At 52.6% G+C, this 19,456-nt stretch overlaps 1 protein-coding gene across 2 annotated transcripts in view; it reads right to left on the bottom strand.

Annotated features, from left to right (window-relative positions):
• The window catches only part of FCHO1 (FCH domain only 1), a 28,839-nt gene extending 10,449 nt beyond the window's left edge, over positions 1-18,390 (bottom strand). Inside the window, exons 1-12 of one of the 2 annotated variants that reach the window (XM_018051399.1) lie at positions 18,330-18,390; positions 13,543-13,591; positions 12,730-12,800; positions 8,520-8,611; positions 7,396-7,470; positions 5,955-6,096; positions 4,071-4,223; positions 3,747-3,851; positions 2,601-2,699; positions 2,418-2,514; positions 782-826; positions 588-666 (exon numbers count right to left, since the gene is read on the bottom strand). In XM_018051399.1, coding sequence (XP_017906888.1) covers positions 588-666; positions 782-826; positions 2,418-2,514; positions 2,601-2,699; positions 3,747-3,851; positions 4,071-4,223; positions 5,955-6,096; positions 7,396-7,470; positions 8,520-8,611; positions 12,730-12,756 — 914 coding nt within the window. In that variant the 5' untranslated portion in view covers positions 12,757-12,800; positions 13,543-13,591; positions 18,330-18,390. The remainder of the gene's footprint in view (positions 1-587; positions 667-781; positions 827-2,417; positions 2,515-2,600; positions 2,700-3,746; positions 3,852-4,070; positions 4,224-5,954; positions 6,097-7,395; positions 7,471-8,519; positions 8,612-12,729; positions 12,801-13,542; positions 13,592-18,329) is intronic. The other variant, XM_018051400.1, reaches the window with a different exon arrangement.

The raw sequence follows: 19,456 nt of genomic DNA, 5'->3' as shown, positions 1-19,456 counted from the left end.
CAATGGTAGAATTACCAGGCTAGATGAGATGAGGGAAACAGCAAGTCTAGCCCTGCCAGGGAGAAATCCCAGGCCAGCCAGGGCAGGGGTAATCCTGGATGGGTCTGCAACAGGCCGCCCCTGGTCTAGTCTTGGCAAAAGGAGAATTCTGGATGACCTTGTGTGTGTGCTAAGTCACTTCGCTCGTGTCCAACTCTGTGTGGCCCTATGGACTGTAGCCTGCCAGGCTCCTCTGTCCATGGGATTCTCCAGGCAAGAATACTAGAGTGGGTTGCCATGCCTTCCTCCAGGGGATCTTCCCCACCCAGGGGTTGAGTCCATATCTCTTAAGTCTCCTGCATTGGCAGGTGGGTTCTTTGCCACTAGTACCATCTGGGTAGCCCCCTGGACTAGTTTGGGCACTGGTAATACTGAGCTAGCCTGGACAGAAGTGCTTCTGGGCTGGCCTGGGTAGAAGGGATCCTGGGCTAGCCTGGAATGGAAATTCTCTTGGGCTACCCTAAGCATGGGACTTCCAGGAGAGCCTAGGAATGAGGAGGGATCCTGGGTTAGCCTGGGCCAGGGCTGGGGCTGGGATGCTTCCTCACACAGCTGTAGGTGGCTCCCGCTCCCGCCGGCTCAGTCCTGGGAGGCGAAAGGCCTTGGCTCCACGCAAACGTTTCATTGCTGAGAACAGATGAAGGGGTGCAGATGAGCCCTGGGTGGGGGTCCCCTTCCCATTCAGATCTGCCTCCCTCATCCCCATGGTCCAGCCTGGGCATCCAGGCCCAGACGTACTTGCCTTCCTGCAGGGTAGCCGCTCTGTACGCCTCAAAGTCCAAAGGCCCTGGGACAGAAATAATTGAGACACTCAGCCAGGCAGGGGGACTGGGCCTGGGAAGGGTAGCAATATACCTTTGGTCACACAATGGCACCTGGGTCTGAGCGTAAGGTGAGTCAGGGTCCAAGGCGTGAGCCAAGATGCTGAACCAGTCTCGGAGATAGTCATGCGTGGGATGGGCCAAGGGTTCTTGGTCTTGCCTTGGATGGTGCCACCTTGGGATGGACTGGAGGGACTGCCTGAGTTACTTCTACTTCCAGAATTTCTGGGTAGAACTTGGGTGGGTCAGAGGATGGATCATAAATGTCAGTGCAGTGGGCTGAGCCTTAAGTCCCAGGATGAGGACCTGGGACTCTCTCCCAAGGGTGATGGGAAACCACAGAGGTTATGTGAGCAAGAGCAGGGCATGAGAAATCTGGAGCCAGTGAAAAACAAGAATGGAGGTTCACACAATGAGAAGTAGCCTGAGCTGGTGCTGAGCTATAGAGACGGGAGGGAGAAAAGACAGACCCTAGTGGTTGTCTAGACCTAAGGATGTAAACAGCATTTACCAAAGTACCTACTGTGTGCCAAGCACACATTTTGTCCTTTATTTGCATCAAATTAGTGAACCCTGAATATTCATTGGAAGGGCTGATGCTGAAGCTCCAATACTTTGGCCACCTGATGCAAAGAGCTGACCCACTGGAATAGACCCTGATGCTGGGAAAGACTGAGGGCAAGCGAAGGAGCCAACAGAGGATGAGACGGTTGGATGGCATCTCTGACTCAGTGATGTCCATTGAGTTTGAGCAAACTCAGTGAAGGACAGGGAAGCCTGGCGTGCTGCAGTTCATTGGGTTGCAAAGAGTCAGACAAAACTTAGCGACTGAACAACAGTAACAGTGAACTTTCACAACACCATTAGTTGGGCGCTATCATCCCTACTTTACAGAAGAGGAAACTAAAACTCAAGAGAAGGCAAGACAGATGCCCAAGGTGACACAATGAGTAACAAGGGAAAGATGCAAACCCAGATGTGACCCTAAAACTTGGGCTCTCAATTCTTCCTTGACCCTGTAATCTGGGACATTTTCAAATGGGCCTTTTGCTCAATAATCCTCAGTGGCTCCCTTGAGCCCTCAGGGAAACAGTTGAAAGGCTGACCCTGGCATTCAAGACCTCTCTGGTATCTAGTGGTAAGAGGTTTATCTGTAAGATTAGGCATCAAGTTCTCTTCCTCTGTAGGTTGCTGAGTTAGATTTGTCTTCAGTCCATTTTTTAAAAAGATTATTTTTAAAAATGTGGACTACTTTAAAAGTCTTTTATTGAATTTGTTACAATACTGTTTCTGTCTTCTGCTTTGGTTTTTTGACTGCAAGGCATGTGGGAGTTCCCTGACCAGGAACTGAATCTGCACCCCCTGCACGGGAAGAAGCCAGCCCCTGGACCACCAGGGAAGTTTCATCCATCCATTTTGCTTTTCTTTTTTTTTAACCCCATTTTTCTGGTGAGGAAAATGAAGCCCAGGGAGGTTCATTCTCTAGGCTCTTGAATCCCGTTCCTTCCCCATAGCTGTGGCTCCACAGCCCAACTCCCATGGATGCCCCAGACTCACCAGGCTTCTCCTGGCCTGTGCCTTTGCTCTCTGCAAACTTCCTCAGCAGCATCTCCACGCTGACGTTTTCTACGTTCTGCTTAAACTCCTCATGCACCTGGGCCAGGAGGACGGAGTCTGTAACCAGGCAGGGCCTTCTTGCCCAGCACCCCAACCTCATTCCCCACCCCCAACACCACTCACCTGCCCAATTTGCACATGGGTGTCCTCCACTGAGTGGGCGTAAGAGCCCATCAGTGCCTTCATTTGCCGCAGGTGGGTCTCTTCCATGGCTTGGAAGCGCTGAGGCAGGAGGGGAGGAGCAAAATGGGAAGGCGTGGCTAGTGACCCCACCTGACCAATCAGAATGTTCCAACCCCCTGGCCTCAGTGATTGATTTGGGTAAGAGCTCTGGGACTTTTGCTGGAATCATAGAAAAAACACTTATCCTGACTCAATGAGCTGGTAGATAAATGGGGCCGCTGCTGGTGGCTACTTTGTAACACACACACACACACACACACACACACACACACACACACACACACACACACACACACTGAGACACTGAGGAGGGTATGTCTGCCTGGGAATGAAGCCCTCAGGGAGAAAAACAGATTTGAGAAGCAAAGAGGCACAACTTCCTGCCAACACCATTTGGGCACCTGGATCCAGCCAGGCCTGAAGCTCTGCCCCACCCTGAACTTTTCAGTTCCCTGAGCCTGTAAGTCTCCTTGTCAGTTTGAACAAAGATTTCTATTGCTTGCAACTTTCTATCACTATAAAATCGAAGGAAAAAAAATCTAATTCTTAATCCTGAGCTCCCAATCTGCTTTTTAAACCTTTGAGTAGACAGAGACCCAGAGAGGTGCAGTGCCTGGCCAAAGGTTGCACAGCTGGTGATGGACAGAGGCTAGACCAGGAATCCAGGCTTTTCAGTCACCATGACATGTCAGGAGACTCTTGGCTTCTAAATCCTGCCCCATCTTGTTGAAAAACCTCATCAATAATAATAATAATACATCATATAGAGTGGTTTCTATGCACCTGGTACTAGTCTGAAAATTTCATATATGGTGACTCATTTAATCTTCACAAGTCTATGAGGCAGGTAGTATTACTGTCCCCATAATTTTACAAATGGTGAAATTAAGGCACAGAACTGATTTGGTCTTTGAAATAATAATAACATCAACAACAACAACAAGAGCTAACTGGCTCTAGAATTTTACAGTTTTGGCCTGTGATTCGAAGGCTTCTGGGAGTTGAGGGTTTGGAAGGCTCTGGACTTCTGAGGCCCATAGCATCCTGGGCCCAGGAATGTGTAGGTCTCCAAGGCCCAGTTCCTACCAGAGCTGAGTCCAGCATTTTCTGCTCAAAGTCAGAGCGGGCTGAGTTGTATTTCTCCACCAAACGCCGCAGGCTCTCTGCTGCCTTCCTGGTCTTGGTCTCCGCCTAGTAGACACAGGGAGGGGACGGGGCTGGGAAACTCTCCCTGGCCCCATCCCCAGCACGTAGACTCCCGGGGTGCCCAGGGTGTGGTCACGCAGGTTCAACGACCATGGCTCTGTGCTATGCTTTCACGCTCCCATCAGGCAGCCCCGCCACCTCTCGGCAAACCCCTCGGGTCTGTGTGGGCCAGTGGTGGCTGGGGACCCGCAGCTGTGCACCCACCTTGTCCATCTCCTTCTGGCTGGTGCTCTCCCTCCGCAGCCGCTCCTGGTCCATGCAACGGTTCAGGTAGTTCTCTCGAGACTTGGGCAGGAGCTGGCTGACCCCCGTGAGGACCTGTATGGCATCTAGGGTGCCCACCGCTTCCTCTTTGCACTGTGGGGGTGAAGAGCATGAGGACCCCCTGAAGGCCCTGCTGGGGTGCAGGACCTGAGCAGACCCTGGTACACACCATGAAATTCCCAGCCTCCCAAATCTGTGGGGTTCCAGTCCTACAGAATACTTTTTTCCTGAGAATTCTATGAATTTCAAAAATTTTAACTCTTTAAGTAGGTAATATTTACACATATTCCACATTTCAGAAAGTTTTAAGGAGTGAGCTCAGGTAAACCTCCCCCCTCCCTTTTTTTTTACTATGAAGTCTTTTTTTTTTTTTTTTCCTTTTGCCCCACTGCAAGGCAGATATGTGGGATCTTAGTTCCCTGACCAGGGATCGAACCCACACCCCCTGCAGTAGAAACATGGAGTCTTAACCACTGCACCACCAAGGAAATCCCAAACCTCCTAATATTACCATGATACATTTCCTGAAATAACTGGCATGCAGATCAGTGAATATGCCCATTTTTTATGACAAACGGTGACAGGCCATACTGTTTAACTGACTGCTTTTTCCACTTAATAATTAATTCTCAAGATTGTTCCATATCAGTCCAGAGAAAACTTCCTTGTTCTTTAATTTTTTAAAGAAAGTTGTGGTAAAATACACATAACGTAAAATTTGCCACCTTAACCATTTTTAAGTGTATGAAGTACTACAACTCTCTTCCTTAATGAGGGTTAAAAACTGCAGATTCTAGGGCTCTGTAAATGCAAACCCTCTATGACTCTAGATAAGCTTCAAATATTTTGGAATCTTGTGAGTCTAAGGTCTGGCTCTTCCAGGATTTTAGTTTTGTCAAGAGTCTAGAAGCCTGGCACTCTGTGATGACATAGAGGAGCGGGATGGGATGGGCGAGGGAGGGAGGTCCAAGAAGGAGGGAATATATATATGTGTGTTAGTCACTCAGTTGTGTCTGTGATCCCATGGAGTTAGGGTCCTCTGTCCACGGAATTCTCCAGACGAGAATATTGGAGTGGGTAGCCATTCTCTTCTCCAGGGGATCTTCCTGACCCAGGGATGGAACCCAGTCTCCTGCATTGTAGGTGGATTTTTTACCATCTGAGCCACCTGGGAAGCCCCATGTTATTGTATGGGAGAAACCAACACGACATTGCAAAGCAATTACCCTCCAATTTAAATCTGAAACAACTTCATTTAAAAAATAAAGTTTATGCCAAAAAAAAAAAAAAGAGTCTAGAAATGTCAAATAACAAGATATGTAGTTTCTAACACTCTAGCTCAGGGGTCAGCAGACTTGCTGTGAAGGATTAGGTGGTAAATCTGACATTGAACTCGGCCACTGCAGTTCATAAGCCAGCCGCAGAAGATGTGAACGTGAATGGGCATGGCTGTGGCCAGCACAACTTTATTTACTGGCATTAAAATCTAAAGGTCCCATAATAGTCACACACCATAATATATCCTTTTTTAAAAAAAATTTTTCCCCCAATCCCTTAAAAGTAGAAAAATTACTCATAGCTCGAGGTGATGGTCTAGCCATCGCCCGCTGGCTGTAGTTTGCAGACCCTGTGCTCTTAGAATTTTGAGAGTCTGAAATTCAACAATGCTCAGGTCTGTGAGATTCTGAGTTTGATGTTGTGGAATTAACAGAACCCTCAGGGGCACACACCAGGAGCTGGGGTTCCAAGGCCCCAGAAGTCCTGGGATCCTAGGAGCCACAGCCGTTCCCCACCCACCGGCCCAGCGGCAACCAAGGCAGAGACCTTCTTGTGTGCCTTGAGCTGTTCCTCCCCGTGGCGGAGCACATCCTTGATGAGATCCTGAAGCTTCCGCGTCAGCTCCAGGTGGCAGAGCGCCAGCTTGTCTGAGGAGACTCGGAAGACCTCCCAGAGTGGGGCAAAGGTCCTGGAAACAGAGACGTGGGGGTCACACCCAGGGCCCAGCAGGCCCAACCCCAACCCCTCGGCAAGGGACCCCTCACCCAGCACGGCCGGCTTTGGCTCAGACACCTCATGTGTTCTGGGCCCTGCTAAACATGAACATACATGAACTCACTTAATCCTCATTGCAATCACATAAGGTGGGCCCGCAGCAGACAGGGAAACTGAGGCATGGGAGGCCCCGTCCCTCACCCAAGGCCCCTCAGCAAGTGAACGTCCGAGCAGGAGTTTCAACCTAGGCTGACGCCCGCCGTCCTCTGTCTGGACTCCAGGCCCAGCCCGATACTCCCCTTCCCACCTCTTTCCCCCACCTCATCTCCACTGTGCCCAGGCCCAGCAGCCACACCTGCCTCTTTGCTCTTCCCTGAAATGCACAAGTGTGCGGCTGCCTCAGGGCCTTTGCACTAGCTGAGCCACCTCCCTGGGTCTCTGTCCCTCAGACACCCCCACGCCAGATTCTTTCTCATTACTGAGATCTCAGCTCCAGATATAGCGCCCACCTTCTAATGCTCCTATTTCATCCCCTTCCTAGCACTGTTCTCTCTGGGAAAGGACTTTGTTCGTGTTTGTGGTTAACATCTGTCCCATATCCCAGAAGCACACCCTACGAACAGGGCATGTAGGTGGCTGGAGGCTTGATCTGTTTTGATTGCCCCTGGGCTCCCTGGTGCCTCGAACAATGTCTGGCACACTGTATGGGCTCAGTAAATATCCACTGAATGAATGAATGAATTATAGCCCGCCAGGCTCCTCTGTCCGTGGGATTTCCCAGGCAAGAATACTGCAGTGGGTAGCCATTCCCTTCTCCGGGGGATCTTCCTGACCTAGGGATCAAACCTGTGTCTCCTGCATTGGCAGGCAGGTTCTTTACCACTGTACGTGCGGGCTCAGTTGTGTCCAGCTCTTGCGATCCCATAGACTGTAGTCCACCAGGCTCCTCTGTCCATGGGATTTCCCAGGCAAGAATACTGGAATGGGTTGCCATTTCCTTCTTCAGGGCATCTTCCCCACCCAGGGACTGAACCCAAGTTTCCTGCACTGCAGGCAGATTCTTTACCACTAATGGCAGCTGGAAGACTCTTTACCACTGAGCCACCCATATATACATTCATATTCCTCTGTCCAATTAGCCCATAAGCAGGGGGATGACTCCACACCCCACATATCACAAGTGTGAAGAGATGTACAGCCAAGGGCAGCCTCCTGTTGCCCCCAGGGACCCCCACACCCTTGGCGACTCCTGCCTCACCCACAGCCCACTCACCCCATGGGGGTCCCGTTGCTGGCCAGCTTGGAAAGTTTTGCCATCGCCTTCGAGTAGGTCTCCTCGATGGTGGCCCTGGGTAGGAGGACAGGGAAAGGATGGGGAGGGTCCTGGGCACCTTGGGACAGGCCCCATACCCCTGGGCCTCAGTTTCCCCATCTCAAACATCTGAGCAGGGGCCTCCAGGAGAATGATACAGCCCCCTGGCAGGGGAAGATGTTTGGGAAATTCACGGGAGAGGTTTTCATCCTCAAATAAAATTTTACTTGCAGCAGCAGCAAGAGCAAGTAAACAAAATTTTGAGCACATAGTCTGTTTCATGTGCTTTGTCTCATTTAATTGCAGAAGATAAACTCAGATTTCTTTATTCCCTCTAGACAGACACTGCTAAATGCTTACCTAATATCCACTCACATTTTCATCCTGATAGAATTTCAGTTTTATTTGGGGTAGCCATGTGCCCAGTTTAAACTAGTTACCCACTGGGGTATTTTTTTTCCCCACTGGGGTATTTTTTGACAGAGGCAACCATGGGGTGCCACAGACAATAGTGGATGGATCCAGGGTCTGAAGCCTCATGAAACGGAGCATGGCTGTGACAGTTCCTGTGTGACAGCCTCAGAGAGGAAAAACCTGGTTAATAATCCTCTGGACTCTCTGCCCGGATTTAACGGGCATTCAGCTGCTGAGGGGCTGGGGAGCAGAGATTGCCTTGCAATTTGAGTTTATTGTGTTTTCTGGGACATCGGAGCATTTACAAGCTGAAATGTAGATTATTTCATCGAACATGTATTTTCTTTTATCGTACTCAGGGCCCGAGATTGAGTTTTCAAATTTCTCCTTGTAAGTAGGTCATATTATCATCTCTACAAGAGGAGGCCTTAGAAGTCTGGTGATTATTGTTTAAAATGGGGCATAGGGCTGACAGTGTTGAGAACTGTCAGTTAGGAGGATCTTCAAGCTCATTTGGTTCCTGGAGACCCCAGGGCAGAATGTGGTGCCCTGTCAGGGTGGGATGGGCATGGGAAAAAGGGGGCAGAGCCTGGGTGGAAGTACAAGATGGGCACGGCAGTGAGGACTTCAGGTCCTGGCCACGGGGATGGATAGGGCTTGGGGAACCTCACCTCTCCCGGATGAAGTCTGCCAGCTCCTTGGTGGAGATGGGCCCCTGCTTCACGCTGTGGTACAGGACCTCAAAGCCATGGTTTTTCTCTCCCTGCAGGGGGTGAGGATGGAGATTGAGAAAGGGGATGGAGAGGACGTCAAGGATGCCTAGCAACAGGGGCCCGGGCTGAAGAGCTAACTGGCAGAAGTCCATACTCTTGGCCGTAGGCATTGGTTCTGGCCTGAGCCAGTCACCTGTTGCATTTCCCCTGGTCCTAAGGATTGGCTTATGGACCTTAATTTGGTCTAATTAGAAAAGACGCCGGGATTCTTGTACCATAGCTGAGAGAGAGGCAGTCTCATTCACTCTTACCTTCCTCTCTCGCTATCTTTCTGTCTTTCTGTGTGAATGTGTACGTATCTCTCTACCTCTGTTTGCTCCTTTCTCTTTGGTCTCTTCCCCTCTGTTTTTCTCTTTGTATCTTTCCATAAATGAGAGATTATGTGGTCACAGGAGATCCTGGAAACCAAATGGATACCATGAATTTTGGAAAGATGCTGAACTTGAGGGTCTGAATTAAAAGCGTGTTGAGAGACTTTCCTGGGGGTCCAATGGTTAAGAATCCACCTTCCAATGCAACGGATGAGGGTTCAATCCCCGGTCAGGGACCTAAGATCCCACATGTTGTGGCGAAACGAAGCCCCCGAGAGAGAGCCCAGGCACTCTGGAGCCTGTGTGCTGCAACAAAGGTCTTGGTTATGAAGTCTTTAAAAAAAAAAAGCATCTTGAGCAGAGAGGTGCTGGACCAAACCAACCCTGAAAGCTACACTACTGCACACCCCTTCAAGTTTATGAATTAATACAACCCCCGTTGCTTAAGTCGCTGTAGCCTTATTTTCTGTTCTCTTCAACATGAAAATTCCCTCTGAGGACTCCACAAAGCAAGATGTGGGCCTGATACTCTCTCAGGAGTGCAGTGCAGGGCGGGGCGCAGGAAGGGCATCTGAGTTTGTTGGCTAGAGGGACAAGCTAGTTTGCTGTTGCCTGGTGCTGGTGGGGACAGAGCCTCTACCCTGGTGTCTGCTGACGCCTTGCACAGAACCCCCTTCCTCCCACCTCTGGGGTCACCACGGTTTGAGGCGGGGCTAGGGCTACACTGTGTGATCCACACCAGTCATGTCTCTCGCCGAGCCTACAGTGGCTCCTCATTAAGATGGGGGCAGGGAGTCATCTACCTCTCATATGCGCTGATCCACATCATGGTCCTCTAAAGTCCCAAAGGCAGCGCTCCTCATTGAATAAGTCACTAGGTTAGTCACTATCATGTCCCACTCTTTGCAACCCCATGGACTGTAGTCCACCAGGCTCCTCTGTCCATGGGATTCTCCAGGCAAGAATACTGGAGTGGGTTGCCATGCCCTCCTCCAGGGGATCTTCCGGACCCAGGGATCGAACCCACATCTCTTGCGCCTAGCGCCACCTGGGAAGTACAGTGGGGAGGCCTCAGCAAACAACCCCAGCAGCCCCCTGCCCACCCCACCCAGGGGATCCTCGGGTGAGGCTGCACCAGGCACTGCTGCCCAGGCCAGCATCTGGAGCTGACTCAGAGCCAACTGCTGGCCTGTTTCCCAGACCTGGCAAACCCCCAGCAGTGTCTGACCCCCTCGGGCTGGGCTGGCATCCAAGGGTCCTGGGAGGGGCTGTCTTGAGCCTATGTCTCCTATCAGAACCTCTGGACACCAGTCTTGCTCTCCAGCCAGGCCCAGAGAGATGTTTCTCTCTCTCTCTTTCTAGATTTACTTGTTTGTTTCGGGCTGTGCTGCATCGTTGGTGTGCAAGCTCCTCGCTAGTTGCAGTGTGCAGGCTGCTCACTGCAGTGGCTTCTCTTGTCGGGAAGAACGGGCTTTAGGGCGTGAGGGCTCTGACTGTTACAGGATATGGTCTCAACAGTTGCAGCTCCCGGGCTCTGGAGCACAGGCCCAGAAGCTGCGGCTCCTGGGCTCTGGAGCACAGGCCCAGAAGCTGCGGCTCCCGGGCTCTGGAGCACAGGCCCAGTAGTTGCGGCTCCCGGGCTCTGGAGCACAGGCTCAAGAGTTGTGGTGCACAGGCTTAGCTGCTCTGCAGTATGTGGGCCTTTCCTGGATCAGGGATCAAACGTGTGTCTCCCGTATTGGCAGGCGGATTCTTTACCACTGAGCCACCAAGGAAACCCAAGAGATCTTTCTAATACAGCTTGATCATGTCCTTCTCCTGCTCACACTTCCCCTGAGTGCCCTCCATGCCTCCAGCCCTGCCTTAGCCCAACAAGACTGGGGCATCCTTGTCTGGCTTGATCTCTCCCAAGTGGAGCCTCCTTCAGATCAGTCAGGGCCCCAGCATCATCCAGCAAAGAGCCAGCAATACTAACAATAGATTAAAAGAAACATTAAGTAAAAGAAATAGACAGGGGACTTCCCTCACAGTGGTTAAGAATCTGCCTTGCAATGCGGGGGACGCAGATTCGATTCCTGGGCAGGGAACTAAGATACCACATGTGTCTGAGCAAATAAGCCTGCCTGCCACAACTACTAAAGCCTGCACGCCCTGGAGCCTGTGCAGTGCAATCACTGAGCCGACAGCTAGACAGGCCGTGCGAAACAGTGAAAGATCCCACATGCTGCAACTAAGATCAGACACAGCCAATAAATAGATAAATAAATAAACAAATAAAAGAGAAACGGACATTCTGGGGTGCTCCCCGAGCCCTGGGGAAGTAGGAGCTTCATTCCCCTTTCCCAGATGGAGAAACTTAGTGTTCAGGATGCAAAGTCACTTGCCCAAGCACTCCCAGAAGAGCCCAATTCAAATCCCAAACTCAAAGCTCTTATCCACTCTGTACCAGGGTATCTTTGGAGGGAGGGGTTAGGGGTGGCTACTATTTTCTCTTTGCTAGTCTGAATTTTCTGCACTGAACTTGCCTGCCTCACACAATTAGAAAGAATTTAAAATACATGTAGATGCCCCTGTCAGGACTGCAAAATGTGGGAAACAACTGATCCTCAAAAGGTCAAACCCCCTTACACAAAGTGCCACCGGGGTCTCAGAGAGGGGCAGCCCTTGCATGAGGTCACACAGCCATTCAAAGGCAAATCCAGGGATTGTGACCCTTGGAAAGAAGGTGGAGGTCCAGCCCTCCTCCCATCCCTCCCACCCCTCTACCCACCACCCGCAGGTGGCAAGGGGGTGCTGCCCCTTTAAGAAAGCAAATGCTAGTAAGAGGAGCCCCAGCTGGGGAGGGAGAAAGGCCTGTTGCCAGGGGTAACTAGTTGCCTAGCAACGGGCTTCCTCTCTGCAAGCTCTGGGCCTGCAACCAAGGAAGGGGCTTTCTGCCCTGGGTCCTACCCTATTCTCCTGTTCACATCTCCTCTGTGTCTCCCCATTAGCTGGCTCTGCAAGAGGAGTCCTTGTGCCCTCCACTGGCCACGCCGTGTCACACCTCTTTATTTTTGCCCAGGTGGCTCCCCCTGCCCAGAATGCCTTTCTGGCATCCTTCAAAGCCCATGGCAAACACAGCTCTGCATCCTGCTCCTTCTCTGGCACACCCAAGGTTGGGCTCTGTCCTGACTCAGTAGGACTAGAGGTGTCTTACTAGCTCTGTGTCCCCCAGATTGGGGGTTCCTCAGGGTCAGGGTTGGGAGGCAGTCTCCTGGGGGCTCCAACATCTCCCAGAGTGGGCTGGGTGGGTGGTGGTGGTGACAGGGAGGAAGAGAGTGAACGAGTAAAAACAAATCTGTCTCACTTGGCTCCTTGAGTCACACTATGTGGTCCCCAGTCTGGAGAGCAGACAGGTGAGCAGGTCCCTGGGGGTCAAGTCAAGAAAACCCCCCAACTCTCCAGCATGGGGAAGACGTGGAAATTCCCTGGCTGGAATGATCCTGGAAGCTCAGTCTGGCCCTGGGTTTGAGATCTGACTCTGTACTTTCTCACTCGGCAACTTCAGGTAAGAGATTCCTACTTTGGGCCTCAGTCACCATGTTCAAGCTGTGATGTGCCCAAGACCACAAGGCCTATGACATCTGTGGCTATAGATTCAAACCCAGCCTGACTCCTCCCCACTTTAACTTCTACCCCCTGCAAACAGTCCATCTGCCCAAGACTCTGCCCACAAGCCACCAGGTTTCTCCATCTCCATAAAAGCCCCCACAGTCCTTCCAGGACACCCCACCAAAATAAGAGTGAATCTTACTTACCCAAAAATACTCCCCAAAATATGACATTTTGATGGCCTCTGTGGAGACCCCTGAAGGTTCCTATCTTGTGCCTGTACAAAGAGAGAGGCAAATTTGAGTTTAGTCACAGCCGGCTCGGGCCTAAGGAGGGGAAATTCCAACTTCTCTCCTTGTGGAGGAAGGAGAAAGAGGATGGAGGAGGAACCAAAAGCCCCAAAGTTGGGAGTATGCCAGGGCCCCTGGAGTGATTCAGCTTGGGGCATGGTCCCCAAATAGCTCCCAGCCTAGGGGGACAGAGTTGGATACAGGTACCCCCAGCCCTGTGGGGTCAGAACTAAACTAAATGAAGGGATAGGGGCTGGGGGAGCCTAGACTAGAGGAGGGGGCTTGGGGGTGGGGTTTTTAAGCATGAAGAGGAGTTCAGGGTGGGGGATGGGTAGAAAAGCTCTGGGCCATTTCAGAGACAGAAAAACTGAGTCCCCTCAAGCTACTTGCCAAGGTAACAAAGCCAGGAAATGACAGCAGATTTGTACTTGGGTCAGCTGAGTCCCGAGAGCACTCAGCTCCGCACTGGGCAGCTCCTGTCGGAAGAGGTAAGCTCTTACCAGCTCCTGTCTGGTAAGAGGTGGACACTGGGACTGTGATTGGCCACATGGGAGTTGGGGTCCTTCAAGTGGCCCTAAGGTTCCCTCAGGGTCTCCTGAATCCCTTTACAACAGTCCCCATGCCATGCGCATTCCTGGGATGGAAAGTTCAACCCTCGCCACGGTGACCCAGCTGACACTGGTGCGTCCATGAGTCCTGCCCCTGCCCCCTGGAAGCCAGTGTGTTCACCTGGTAGGTATCTGAGTCACTGTCCAGCTCCGTGCCTCAGTTTCCCCATCTGCAAAACATGAGGAAATGCCTAGAAGGGATCTTACTGGAGGACCCCAGGCCTCCCAGGAGAAGGGGATGAGCCAAGCCACCAGGCGAGGAAGGGACACTTGGTGTCCTTGGCATGTTGTCGAGGTTGGGCTTGTCACTGGAGCCCACAAGCCTCATCTATAATTCATGACCCCGAGGGCAGTTCAGCAGCAGCTGGGAGCCCAAGAGGCACAGTAGCAGCAGAGACGGGGCTGATGACCGCAGGGATGGGAAAGCTACCTGGGCCTCACTAGAAAGGACTGAGCAAGGACCTTGGGCAAGGCTGCTCCTCTCTAAGCCACAGTTTCCTAATCTTGAGTTTAATTTGACCCATTATCAGCTATCCTCCGGTTACATGACTTCCATAAGTCACCTAGCACTCACCATGTGCCTACCTGGCCAGGACAATACCAGGGTCCATGAGATGATTCGGCTGGGGGACTTGAACTAAAGGAGAGGGCATGGGAGTTGGGGTTTTAAAGCATGAATAGGAGTTCACCAAGCAAACAATTATTTTATTCAACAAATATTCCCAACCACCACCCTGTGTTGGGTGGCGCTGGGACCCCTGAGAAACTCCAGCCCCCAGTGTAGCCCATAAGGAAACCTAGTCTAACTGGGGACATACAAAGCTGACATCCAAAGAGGGAAAAGCCCTAAATTCCCATCTCATTTCTTAGATTTTGGCCATGACCTAGACCCTGAGCATTTCCAAATCCCTTGGAGCTATGCTAACTGATAATGGGAACTGATAGCCCCCATGTGGCAACTTAATTTTAAACTAAATAAAATTAAATACAATTAACCTCCTACTTCTTCAGTTGTGCCAGCCTCATTTCCAGGGCTCAGTAGCCACACAAGGCTGGCGGCCACTGTACTAGACAGCACAGATGAAGTCCTGCTAGACAGCACAGGTCTAGAAGATCCTAGGAGCCAGAGGGCCTAAGTTCCCCCCCAAACCAAGAATCTTTGCTACTGTTTTTACAGCTCCCATTAGATTGCCCCTCCCCGTTACACATACACTGAACACCAGTGTGAGCGTGACACTGCGTCCAGCTCCTTTCAGGCAACACACACTCATTCAACCTTCACAAGCACAACGTGGGGCTCAATATCAACTTTACAGATGAGGAAACTGAACCACAGAGAGGTCACCGACTGTCCCCAGGTCACTATGGCTTTGTCCCTGACCTGTCTGCTGAAGAACCCCTGTTCGAAACTACCACATGTGGCTCTGGTTCGCCATATTTCCGCGGCCGCCCTGCCATCCATCCTGCCGCTCAGGGTTGTAAAGTCGGGGAGCACAGTGGCAGAGCAAAGGGTGACCCTGAGTAGGCCCAGGAAGTGACACCTACTGTTTCTTTCGAAACCCGGGCCAGGTAGGAGGGTCTCCCTTCTGTCCCTGAGACGGGAAAGGAGGAGCAATGGGGGCCTCCTGGCCTGAGCTCAAACTCACCGGACAGCGAGTGGGAACAGAGCCCCTGAGGCAGGGCGGGTACCAGGAGATAACCACGTGGCTCCTGCCGCTTCCGTTAGCTGAGGCCCCTGTGCCTGGGGGACAGGAAGCTCACCCCGCCCCGCCCATGGCCCAACCGCCAGCTCACCTCCCCCGCCAGACCAGCACCCCTGGGACCTCCCTAGAACTGAGCAGGTGCTGGGTGGGAAAGCTGAGGCCCCCACCGTGGGGCTATCATTAGCGAGCAAATACAATCTTGATAACAATTGTCAAATAATAATACCCACAAATTTGAGCACCAAGCATGTAGATGAAACATTCCACATCTCACCATTCTTAGGTGGGCCAGTGATGCCTGCTTCAGTGGGTGGGGGTGGGAAACCCAAGACTCAGAGAGGGGAGTCGATGTGCCCAAAGGTGCACAGTCTGTGAATGGGAGCGCCAAGACTCAAACCCAGGGCGGCATGAGGCCTTCCACGGGCCTGAGGCACTTTTGCTTTCAGAGTCCCTTCCTCCACTAAAAAAAGAGTTTACCCTATTTTTACAACTACATTTGACATAGAGACAAATATATTAATACCATATATTAAATGTTTCCTTTGACCCCAAAGCCTGGGTTTTTTTTCCCCTTCTGATTTTAAAAGAAGTTAAAAACATCTTTACGGACTCCAAGGTTGTGCCTGAGACATGGTGGTCACTGTGTCTGATGGAGAAGTCAGCCCTGTGTGAACCCAGGTCTCCCAGCCTCCTCAGTGCCAGGGCAAAGCCCAGAGATGGACAGGTCCTTGCCCAAGGTCACAAAGCAGGCTGTCAGCTGACCCGGATGCCCCCATCCTCTGGCTGCTGGAAGTGGGAAACAGAGTCCTTCCCAGAGATGGCTGACATAAGCTCTGGGCGCTGCCTGGAGATCCAGCCTCCCCAGCATCAATTCCCAAAACCCTGGGGTTTCTCGCCAGTTCAGCATTTGAGCAGGTCTGGGAGCAGATAAAACAAGACAGGAACCAAGTCAGCAAAGAAGGCAGGGCTCCTGTTCCTGTCGGGTTGTCTGGAACTCCTGACCTCTCAGTAGGTGGCCTTGGGCTGCCCCTGACCTCTCTGGGCCTCTAGGCTTCTGCAAAACAGGATCTATCATTTTGCTCTCCCTCGGGCTCCAGTTTGGGGTCCTATTCTTCTTTTCCTGTGACCGGCCTCTTGGCTATGCTGCGTCAAGGACCAACTCTGTCATGCACTTGCTCCCCTCTAGGGCTGGCCACCAGGGTTGTGCCCATCTACACAGTCTGGCTTGATTCTCACAGTGGCACTTGGAGGCGGGGGTCTCGACTCAGCCATCACCCCCAGTGAGGCAACCGAGGCAGTGGCCCCATGTCATACAGTAACTGGGTGGTGAACAGCCTCTGAGCTTCTGCTCAGGAGTTTTTCAGTCTTCGCTGCTGTCTCCTCTCTCTCCATCACTTTCCTTGGCCAACACCTATTGAGCACCAACTGACTACTGAGCTCTGGAGACACAGCAGGCAATACCCTTGCAGGTTTCCTCCTTTCCTATACTGCCCTGACCTGAATCAGCTGTTGACCCTGTTTATACTCACTAATATTGCAATTAGTATTATAATTACAATATGGTAATGATTATAATACGATAATGACTACAGTATTACAATGTCTGCATTTACAGCGCTCCCGTTCTGCCAGTCTGCTCTGATCTTCCAAGGGGAATTCAGCCCATTTCACAGAGCGACACACCAAGGTGCAAAGGGGCAAAGCCACTCACAGGAAAGCTGGATTTGGACCTGGGAACTCTGGACTTGCACCCCCACCACAGGGACAGAGCCCCAAGGGACAGGGGATAGACTGCCCCAGCACCCCCACCTCGTCCTGCCCAGGATCCTATCTAGGTACTGGCTTGCCCCTGGCGTGGGTGAAGGTATGTGGGTCAGGATATGCCCCGGGCAGTCCCGCCAGCGTGACGAGGGTGGAGGAGCCCCTGTTCTGATGATAGCAGCTTGGTAATACGTTTTATTGTCTGGCAAAGCAACTCTTCTGGCAATGCCAGAGTGTGACCATCAGCCCATTTTACAGTGCAGTAAACTGAGGCTCTGAGGCCAGCAAGGCATATGGAGGGATCTCCAAACCTATCTCTCTCTCTCCTCTGACCATCATCTTTAGCAAAAGGGTGGAGTCACAATTTAGCAAAAGATGGAGTGGGTGGATTTCAGCATCAGTAGAGTACAAGCTTTGAAGCCTCAATCCCACTTTCAAATTAAAAATAATAATAATAATACAGGCTCAGGGAGGTCTGTCATCTGTCCAAGGTCACCAGTGAGGCAGGTCCATCCGAAGCTACCTCCTGGTACCTACTGCAGATGAGGCAGGCGAATTCCGGGATCTGAAGCAGATGGAGGGGCTGCCCACCCCCCAACCCTCCTCCGCACCCCACTTTCAGTCAGCCTCCAGCAAGATCCTAATTTACCTCGATTTATTTTAATCCCTGGGAACAGATGCTCACTGCCCATCTCCCACTGAAGCAGGGACCACCACTGAGTCCATGCTTCAGGTCTTTCCAAGCCTGGCCCGGCCTGGCCCTGCCAGGCAAGGGACTCCATCTGACCCTCCCCAGAATTCCAATCTTGGGGTCCCTGCAGAGGATGCCAGTGAAATGTCCCTCCATTATCTCATCCTTGTGGTAGGGAGCTAGAAAAAGACACTCTAGAGGAGGGACCAGGGGATCCCCAGCTCCTTAGCCAGGCCTAGATAGGGGTTCACAGAGGAGGGGTTCACAGAGGAAGGGGTTCCTCATGTTGGTCTCAGGGCCGGGGGTGGGGTGGGGTGGGGCGATCTACAGGCCAGAGCTGGGAAGAGGGAAATTGGGGGTGGTCTCCATTTCATCTGTCTTGGGTCCCAGGCTCGAGGGAGAGCGACAAGCTCATCTTAGCAGCTCTGGAACCTAGACCCAGACCCAGGCTTAGAATAAAGGGATTTTGGGGAGGGGTCTCGATTCATAGCAGCCCCGCTGCACGCTCCAGTTCTAGGCCAGGAGATGGAGGATTTAGGAGGGGTCTCTATCTCCCTCCGCGGATCCCCGGTTATCACGCGGGAGGAGGAGGAAGGACCGGGTACCCACCGCGCAGCCCCCCACCCTCTGTTCTCTGTCCCCTCACATCCCGCCGCGCCTTCGACCCTGGAGCCTCCGGGCTGCCACGCGCGGGGCGCACGGGGTGCTGCGCGGGCCAGGGGGGTTCGGGGTGTTTCAGGGAACAGCACTCACCTCCCGAGCTCGGGCCGAGCCCCGCGCCCGCCGCCACCTGCGGCTCGGTAGCTGATACCCGAGCCCGCCCAGCTCCGCCCCGCCCCGCCCCTCCCCTCCCCTCCCCTCCCCTCCCCTCTCCTCCCCTCCCCTCCCCTCCCTCCGCGGCTGCGGCGCTGCCGCCGGATGGCCCCGCCTCCGGGGCGTGGCCGGGAGAGTCCCCACCTCCGCGGCGGCCTGGGAGGCAGGGGCGGGCTGCGAGTGCGCGCGGCCAGCCATTGGGCAATTTAGGCGGCCAGTTCCACCAGCCCTGCGCGCTGATTGTCTGGGGGTGCGGCTCCTTTTTTTAATCTCCCCGCCCCGCTACCCGCATTTATTTGCATAATTTAAAGCAATAGATCCGGTTCCTTCTACCTGAGACTCGGTGGGAAGAGTCTCCAAATGTGTGACAAGCACTGAGAAGGACTCTTCTGATTCCTCCCCTACAAGCCTGTGAGCGGTACATATTGATTCTCATTTTACAGATGGGAAAACTGAGGCTCAGAGGAGGCTCCTGCAGGCTACACAGCAGGTCTACAGCCTGATGCAGGCAACCTCAGGATCTGGTCCCAGGGGTTGGGGGAGAGCCATCCTTCAGAATGCTGTCATGTCCTAAACCTGAGAGGCTCCGGTCGCCCTCAAGTGAGTGCTCTTAGAATGAGATTCATACAGCCCCTGTGGGTCCTCCCACAGAGATTCAAATCTCTGTTCCTGGCTGGTCTGCTTGCCTCCAGGCCTACTCCTCCACCAGGCTCCCCAGCTTAGAAAGGCCGCCCAGGAACCTGGCCAGAGGCCTGGGAGTCTCTGAGATCCTTCTCTTCCCTCCCTCATCCACGCTGGTCACAGTTTGCTGTACCCTGCAGTGGCCTGGGCCCAGGGTGCAGCCTGGACGCTGCCTCGGCTCTCTTTTGTTACCTGTGCCTCCTCTTGCCTTTACCCCTTCCTCCTGACAATCGCTGTTCCACGTGGCAGCTATAGGGCTCCCTCCCCGCAGCAAAGATTTACTTGACTTGTTTTTGGCCGCTCTGGGTCTTTGTTGCTGTACAAAGCCTTTCTCTAGTTGCAGCGAGCAGGGATTACTCCCTAGCGATGGCACATGGGCTTCTCAT

Source organism: Capra hircus, chromosome 7, assembly GCF_001704415.2.
Source record: "Capra hircus breed San Clemente chromosome 7, ASM170441v1, whole genome shotgun sequence".
Lineage (NCBI taxonomy): Eukaryota > Metazoa > Chordata > Mammalia > Artiodactyla > Bovidae > Capra > Capra hircus.
This window is presented reverse-complemented; position numbering and strand designations above follow the sequence as displayed.